Source organism: Ruditapes philippinarum, unplaced genomic scaffold, assembly GCF_026571515.1.
Source record: "Ruditapes philippinarum isolate M1 unplaced genomic scaffold, ASM2657151v2 ctg3854_1_1_1_1, whole genome shotgun sequence".
NCBI lineage: Eukaryota > Metazoa > Mollusca > Bivalvia > Venerida > Veneridae > Ruditapes > Ruditapes philippinarum.
In genome coordinates this window covers 94164-103194 of record NW_026864231.1, presented here as the reverse complement: position 1 = coordinate 103194, position 9031 = coordinate 94164, and the positions used below count along the sequence as shown (strand labels likewise).

General features: G+C 32.9%; 1 protein-coding gene and 1 long non-coding RNA gene across 2 annotated transcripts; both read left to right on the top strand.

The window, feature by feature from the left end:
• The first annotated feature begins 265 nt into the window (after window positions 1-265).
• On the top strand, window positions 266-6318 carry LOC132724927 (uncharacterized). Its single transcript, XM_060709913.1, has 7 exons — window positions 266-398; window positions 926-1042; window positions 1591-1683; window positions 1945-1978; window positions 3936-4212; window positions 5241-5367; window positions 6176-6318. Exons 1-7 carry the CDS (start codon window positions 305-307, stop codon window positions 6316-6318), a joined length of 885 nt encoding a protein of 294 aa, XP_060565896.1. The 5' UTR covers window positions 266-304.
• A 427-nt stretch (window positions 6319-6745) lies between these two features.
• On the top strand, window positions 6746-8506 carry LOC132724932 (uncharacterized). The gene is made up of 3 exons (XR_009624982.1): window positions 6746-6878; window positions 7391-7522; window positions 8386-8506. It is a non-coding gene; the product is annotated as an uncharacterized LOC132724932 (long non-coding RNA).
• The last annotated feature ends 525 nt before the right edge of the window (window positions 8507-9031 follow it).

The window sequence follows — 9031 nt, the reverse complement described above, 5'->3', positions numbered from 1 at the left end:
ACCTTAGTTCGGAAAACAATTCATTCGAATCCATGCTTGAAACTTTTCAAACATAACATTTTAGTCGTTAAATTGGTTAAAATTTAGACTGGTTCGTAATATCAAAGGAAAAGACTACTTGTCACGAAGAACACCCTATAAAATTAATTTACAGTCTAAAAAGAGTGACGGGCGTTATCCATGGAAATTTTACTTATTGCATTTTTAATGCATTTTTGATAGATTATTGTTGAATTATACTCTTTTTGCTTTGTTAACAAGGATTGGACAGGAGAAAATATAACAACATTTGTCTACATGAAAGATGGCGGCATCAGGAACATATTTTGTAGCATATACATTCGTGTTTTACCTCGGGCTAGCACATCTGCATGCAGAAAAGAATTATGTAAAACCAGGTAACGTATGCATTTCTAATCCCAATGCGAGTAACAGAATGTGTTCTTGTGTTTGAATATTTCTGGTACCAGCTATATGTACATATAGCTGTCCTATTATTTAACTTCTAGATATTGGAGCTACAGTAATACCTTTAAATCACTTACAGAATGTGTTCTAGTGTTCGACTATTTCTGCTACGTCTTGGTTACATATAGATGTGTATAGACATCTAGATATGTTGTTGACAAAATACAGCTATAGGAAATGCAATTCTTTTTCTTTCTAACAATTTTAAATTGGCTAATGTAACAAAAATCAAATAACATAAACCACATATGCATGAAGTGATCCATCAAAAATGTTTTAGAATGTATATACTAAAAGGATAAAGATAGTCATTTGACTGACTATTACATTCTTAGAGTTCATTTTTGGAATTTAAATAATAATCCGTAAATATAATTAAGTAACTGTCCAAATGCTTGAATGTTTGTTTCATGTCCCAGTGTTGCAGATATTTAAATGTTTCTGCTTATTCTTAAAGGAGTAGATATTGGAATGAAGTGCAATAAAGATTACGAGTGTCGGGCTGGAAATGGTGGACCATATTCTAAATGTCACAGACCGACGTCTACTTGTATATGTACAGTAAATATCTTTGGTAAATTTGAAGTGTTTTCACCTTTCAAGTTAAATATGTGTATGTCATATTCATTTTGTCAAGAAGTGTATCAATTGTGTTTTGCTTTACTTTTACAAGTGCTCATTAAATAGACTAAGCGTTGTCAATAATTAACAAAAGGTATCTTCTCCAGGAATCAAAAATTTATAAATTTGTCCATTTGTAAGTTTTGTTAACCTTAAGTTAGAACCAAAATTAAATCCAAATATTTGAAATTCTTTCTGATATAAGTAACTTAATGGTTTCTTAGATGAGTGATTAATTAAAGCAACATTCTTTCAATCATTTGCCCGTCAGTGATAAGGACTCAAAGCCTTTGAGCTGAATTATTTAAGGATGCTTATAGACAGTGTGTTTTCTCTTGGTCCATTGACGAGCTATGGACTTCCTTTGCAAGACATTTTAAAAAAGTCGTCAAATAACCTTTAAAGGCAACGAACACATCTGTGTGGTCGTATCTCCGATACTTTTGAGTATAGTACGCTTATCTCAAGGGTTAATTTGCATATGCATAATTTATGTAACAGGTATAAACAAGTGTGAGCAATTTGAAGACACGTCCTGCCATTCAATGTACAAGTATAGCAACATGTCATCGCTTGAATGTTCTCTTGAGGCTGGTATGTATATTTAGCTTATTTATAGAACTCATAATTATCTACTTAATATAATCAAACAGATGTCGGGTTGATGATTGCGTATTTTGAAATTAACTTGCTAAAGTAAGAGTATTGCAAGTTTGAAATGTTGATTTTTATCGGATAATCATGACGTCTATATAATCTATATGCACGTCTTCTGTTAACGTTTAAAGTAATTTAATATTCCTCAAATTAGAAATTGTGGTGCAGTATGAATTCATTATAAAATATTTTTGACAGGATATGAGATCGCGGAAAACGATCTTTCGCTAGTGTAATATAAATTTACATTTAAAATACAATACTAGGTCATTTGGTCTGTCCTAATAATACATTGTAATATAGCTTAAAGGAACTCCACTAAGGTCTTATAGCCTAAAATAAGAATTTTTTGAAACTCTTTCATAAATCAGTCGGTACCTGAAAAAGAAAACTAATGCCAAAGATAGATAATACTTTATGTAAATATACTCTGAATTGACAATCGATTTGTTTTGCGGAGATGGAGCGAACTGAGTGAAAAGCAATGCAACGTTTTTTTTTATTTTTGGGTTCAAATTGTGCAATAAAATTAGTTATACCTGGGAATAAGTATCAGCAAATGATATGAAATTTTGCTCCTGACATACAGACAGTAATACAAAAATCCAGATATAACATTTTCGGTCCCTTCAACTTTAGTGGAGTACCTTTTATATCAACTTATTTTAGGGAATATAGACGTGTGTTCAAAATAAATCACAGTTAGTTTTAATTTATTATCCGTTTATTTTCTGATAGATATTTCCGCCTATAAGGCCTTTCCATCGTTTTTTCAAATGCAAACGATGCTGTTGAGTGGAAACGTCGTAAATGATAAAAGCGTAAGTTTCAGTTATTGTTGTTGTTGTTGTTATATTTTGAGTAGTTTTGTCCTCCTAAATGCATCACTCAAGTACTTTAAACCACTCTCATTCTCGTTGAAAGCTGACTTTATTTGCCTCCTACCAAATTGATCATAACCCTACTATGCTGGCGACTGAAGGCGTGACATCTCGTAATGTATGAACATACGAATGGTAAGACTTTGAAATCTTTCTCCAAGCGGAATTGAGTTGAGATATTACATGTTGGAACTACATTAAAGGCTCGTGAACAACGCGAGAAAGACCTTCCTTTTAGCAATAACAGTGTAACATCATTATTCGATGAACAAAACGGCAAAATTGAATATGTTCCAGCTTCGATTTCATCTAGACTGTTGATGGACGGTCGTTCAAATGCAAATTACCGTCCACGTGTAGAATTCAATACTCAAACATGAAAATGGTGAAGCTAAGACATGTACATATACTTCTTAAACCATGATTTGACCGTCGTGTCATTCAACAATTTCAAGATCGAATCTTTCTTTTTTCCTTCCTCTAAAGTGACCGAGTGTCGTAGTTTTTAGACAAAACTTAAAACAATTATGGCCCTTATTCGTAGTGACGACAGCCATCGGTATACTAATCTTATTTGATTAACTGTAAGGTATTATTGCCTGAGGCAATGATGATCCTGTCCTACTTTTTTCTTTGATTCTTATTATTGTATCCTCCAACATAACTTACTGTAAGCAATATTGAATGTAAATGGTTTTCACTAACATGTGTTTTACTTATGATGCCTCTGTCCGTCTCAAAAGTTGGAACTGTTAGAACATTTGGCCTGAGGATTGTGTTTGTAAACTAATGAAATAATTATTTATGTGATGTGTATATAAATACAATAAAAAAGTTTTTTAACTAAAATGTCTTCTCTGCCTATATTTGTAAACATCGATTTCTATTAATGAAATCTCACAGTATCGATGATTAAAATGCCTTAAATATTTGAAGTCTTGGCTAAGCTGGACATCAACTTATTTTCAGAGATATATTATGCTCAAATTTGATATTTGAAAATATTGGTAATTGCTACACTGTCTCTTTTTCAAGTATAAAATCAACATGTTTCGACTTCACACAAAGTAGATCTATTAGAAGTCCACAATATGAAAATAAAGTGTCATCAAAAAACCTTGCAGATTCTTTAAAAAAAGATCAACTTTAATTAACCTTTAAAAGGAAATACAGATGCCTATACATAGTTTGCACGTGCTTTTATTCAAATAAGACATAGTCTGAGAGTAAGAATTTCATAGATTTCAATAAATTTCTGCGATAAAATTATTATACTCAAAGATGACCATAGTATATTTTTGATTGTAGTGCTTTTATTAAAAGTGTGTTTATTACAAGTACGAATAAAAATGTGTTTGGTGAGGATGATGGTTTTTATATTGAAACGTTGTTGCAGACATGGTCTTGCTATGATCCGAAGAGAGCATTCAACACCAGACCTGATGGAATACAGATTAAAATTTCAACAGTTCATGGTTCAGGAGCTTTTACAAATATATTTATCAAGAGAGGAACCGTATTTGGTCCGTGTAAAGGTTTCTTAGCAAAAGGAGATAAGAAGATAGCCTCACATTGGTCCTGGCATGTGAGCATATTTTGTTAATTAAATGTTTTATTTTATTTCTTTTAAGTATCATTATTATCATAACTACGACCACTACCACTACCACGTCCACCACCACCACCACCACCACCACTAGTACTACTACTACTACCACTACCACAACCAATTACTACTACTAATATTACTACTACCACTACCACTACACCACCAACACTTACTATTACTACTACGACTACTGCTACTACTGCTGCCGCTGCCGCCGCCGCCACCGCCACCACCACTACCACTGCCGCTACCACTACCGCTACCGCTACTACTACCACTTTTATTTTAATTCTTTCTCTTTTTTCTTTTTTTCATATTTTTACTGTTCGTTTTTCATTTTACTATTTTTACTAATATTAGTTAATATTTTGTTTCACTGTTATTGTTGTCTTGTCCTAATGAAACATTTATTTCATTTCACGGAACAAATGCATTTGTCTTGTTGAACTATAACACTATTGTCCATTTCTATTTCTTTCATTTTTTAATCTTCATTTCCTTAATGTTAACTCTATCATTTTGGCTAACTTTTGTTCTTGCTGTGATCCGAAGGGAGAGTTCTACAACTAACCTAAATGAAACGAATCAAAAGACCAATTTTAGTTTTATATTTTCTCGCCATATTTATTATGATTTTCTTGTTTTTATCGTATTTCATAATTATTTCTATCTTGTGTTCACTATTATTATTTCGTGTTCATTAATAATTTACCTTGTTTTTTTTTTGCTTTATTGTGTTTTACTTTTTTTACATATTTGTTCCTGCATTTTCCTTAGTCATTTTACATGCATTTAGTCATTTGAATATATGTATGTTCACAACAAAAACAACTAAAATATCAATCATTATGGCAATATAGTCATCAGTAACTTCGCCTTTGTTGCCATAGAAGATAAATGCACAAATGTATTCCTATAGTATTTATTTCGTGCTTGTTTATAATTTTTTCTATCCATATTTCTTTTATCTTTAAATTTGCATACATATTTTCTTTTTCTGCCAGATCAAGGAGGAGGACTCCGTAGACTACTGGTTTGATGGAAGACATATTTACCTGTCTAATTGGTTACGATTCGTTAACATGGCACCGGATGTGAATTCATTAAACATGGTGCACTTCCTTCACGAAGGTATTTATAGCATTGGTTCCACTAAAAAAACTAAAAGAATCTTACACAAGATGGTTGTACATACCGAATGTTCCTGTATGTTACGTCGGCCAATGTTTGGCCATTTTTCTTACTTACATATTACTCTTGAACATTGTTTTGTTTTTTTAAAGACATTTTATTGATTAGTGCATGCAGTGTTTGGAGTTATTTTTGGTTTATTGTGGTCAGGGTCTTTCAAATATTTGAAAGACCCTGTTGTGGTTGACAATCATTTGTATATTAAGGAAAAATTACTAACAAATCTAGTATCTTATCTTTTGTTTCATGCCTATTAAAATAAAAATGAGCCGCGTCACGACAAAACCAACGTAATGGGTTTGCGACCAGCATGGATTCAGACCAGCCTGCGCATCCGCGCAGTCTGATCAGGATCCATGCTGTTCGCTATCAGTTTCCTACTTGTAATAGGGTTTGTAAGCGAACAGTATGGATCCAGATCAGACTGCGCGGATGCGCAGGCTGGTCTGGATCCATGATGGTCGCAAACCCACTATGTTGGTTTTGTCGTGACGCGGCTCAAATAATTTAACACGTAGATGTAGTTCATAATTATTTAAAATTAAAAACTATAAGGCAACAGCTCTATACTACGGGGCATTTGTTTACGTTAGGCATCGAGACTGAACAAATTATTTTTAGACAGTATGAATATTAAAACAAAGTGGCAAATGAGATGTCCAATATGGCGTCCAATATAGCGTTTAAACGAATAATTGATGCCTCTTCTCTGATATATTATCAATTTGATGGGTATTTTTCTTTTCAGGGCTATATTACTATTACGTTTTTAGATCAGTAAATCCCGGCTCAGAGCTGTTATCGTTTTATAGCAGAAACAGTACGGCAACATTTGCAAAAGAAGAATACGACGGCCCCTATTTTCTGTATGATGGCGCAGGTTGGTGTTAACCCTCAGACTTTCACCTGCTGACACTGTGTCATATTATATTAAAACAGTCCACTTTCTGAGATTGTGTATTATATCTATAAGATATCATTCATATCACAATATTTGAAACTGAGTAAAATTGAAGATTGATAAGAGCCAAACCTGGAAAAATCGAATTTTAAAATGATTTATATACCTAGTATCAACATCAGTGATGTGTCATTGATGCAGTGATATAAGGATTTGGTTGTTGTGCTTTTTCACAGTAACTTCGTGAAAATTCGGTATAATTCGTCATTTTCGTGACTTCCTGTTTCAAAAAAGCGTCCTTATGGGACGGAATAATACTCAAAATTATCAAAATTATCTCTTCTATTTCATGTATATAGAAGGGAAAATATATACGTTGGTCATATGTTAAAATGCCTTTATATTTCATCTGACATTGCAGCTGGATTTGTAGGCGGATATTGTACCAACTCTGGACACGAATGTGAAAATGATAAAAATTCCGTATGTATTGGATTTATTTGTGAGTGTAAATATGGATCCCACAGAAGACTCGATATTTGTGTGACAGGTATGATTTTTTCATTATTTACACGGGAAAAAGTGTGTAAAATTCTATGTATGAGTGATATATCATACAGGTGTGACACATCCAAATGAAGATAACTCGGCAATATTTCATTTGCAAAATTCAAACACCGACTCAGCTTTTTAACTATATATGTCGTTGCTGCTGCTAATGCTGATAAAGGTTATTATGACGTCAATAACTGCAGTGATAACGAGAGTTATGATGATCTTGTTTTCGATGATAATGATGATGATTCTGGTGATGATTTTGAAGACGATTTTGATTAAAATGATGATGGTGATGATGCTTGTGATGATGATTTCATACCACGACGTGGATTATGATGATGATGATGACGACAATATTCGTAATTACATGAATGATGATGATGATGATGATGATGATGATGATGACAATGACGACGACGATACTCGTAATTACTTGTATGATAGTAATGATAATGATGATGACGACAACAACGATTTTTAACAAATTACTGTTTTTTTTTTAAGATGAAACACTGGGAGGAATTTGCACAGGCTCTGATGGAGAAGTGTGTAAAAATGACATCAATGCAGAATGTCAACGTGGAGTTTGTGTTTGTAATGAAGCGTCTAGTATTCTAAATGGGAAGTGTGTACCTGGTATAAAGCTACCATATTACATATAATCACCTTTCTTACACTGTTCATTTTTACTTTCTTATAAGTCCTGACAATAAAAAAGTTGAGCCTTGTTTAAAGATGCGTATTTTTATAGAACTAGTTCGGATTGGATTTCCACAGAATAAAACTGCTAAGATATTACGTCTAATGCTAAGCTATGTTCATAAAAGAAACCAAGACCCTTTACCAGGATTACGCTGACTCCTGTCTAAATACAAAAATAACATCTATTATCAGATAATATGAATACGAGGTATTTTTTAAAATTTGGTGGCCATCTTGACGGTCATCTTAGATTTCTCAAAATGTATTCAACATGTCTACCCCAAAAGTTAAAAACTTCAAATATGTAGCTTTACATCGATTTATCATTTATTCATGCACCTTTTTGGGCACAAAAGGTCCCAAGACTGTCCTTATAACCATTTTTACCCGGGTACGTTAATTTACGTAATTAAGGCTTGTCTATTAAAGTATGTCATTGGTATTGCCTCTCAACTCAGGGATTGTAGGTTCTAGCCTATTCAGACTCAAATGACACTAGTAATGTCAACTAGAAACGGACGACGCTTAAGTCTAAATGAACTTGTGTTTCAATTGGACTTAAAAATGCACCTTTTTAAAATTTTTAATTTTATCAGTCTTAGCTTGTATAGTTATACATGTATGTTATAACTTGTACTCACTCAAATGATATGATTTTTGAAATTGGATTCTTATTCATATTTGTGTATGAACATCGGAAACACTAAATAGTATAATGATATTTGTATAACCTTTAACACTTGCAATAACAAAAAAGACCATGTGCCGGTCATATAAAATATTTGTTAATACTTCAGATGAATCATATGGAGGCAGATGCAGTAGTCCGAATGGTTTTCCGTGTATAATTGATACAAGTGCTGAGTGTATAGATGGCTTGTGTCAGTGAAAATATGCTACCACTGACGTAGAAGGTAAACGTATGAAACGTGAGTATATAATTTCACTGAAACCCACTGAGCTTACTTTAGTCGTGAGTAAAAGAATGTGTGCAATTCCACTTGTTGTACGGAAGTTTCCAAACGTTGCAACTGTTATTAACGTGTTTTTCATCGTGTGAGTGGTCATGCGTGAATTTTCTCACAAAATACACTCAGATGACCTCTGGCAAGAATATTGATTAGTGATATACAATATCAAAAACTTGGTCTTCAGTTACCGCTTTCCCTCCAACAACCTTACATGAAGTCTTTCTTGTCTTAGTAAGTGGAACATTTTGCAATATTTTACTACCTCTATTTTCTAGAAATGACATAGCATCTGATGCAATTGGTACCTCTTCTTAGCCTTTTTTTTACTACCATCAACAATTTCAGATGAATAAGTGATTTCAGTTTTGAAACTTAAAAAGAAAATGCAATTGAAGAATCCCTTACATTTAATTCTAGTACATGTCTAACAAATATAATGCGTATATCAGCTAATTATTATTTTAAGCTATTT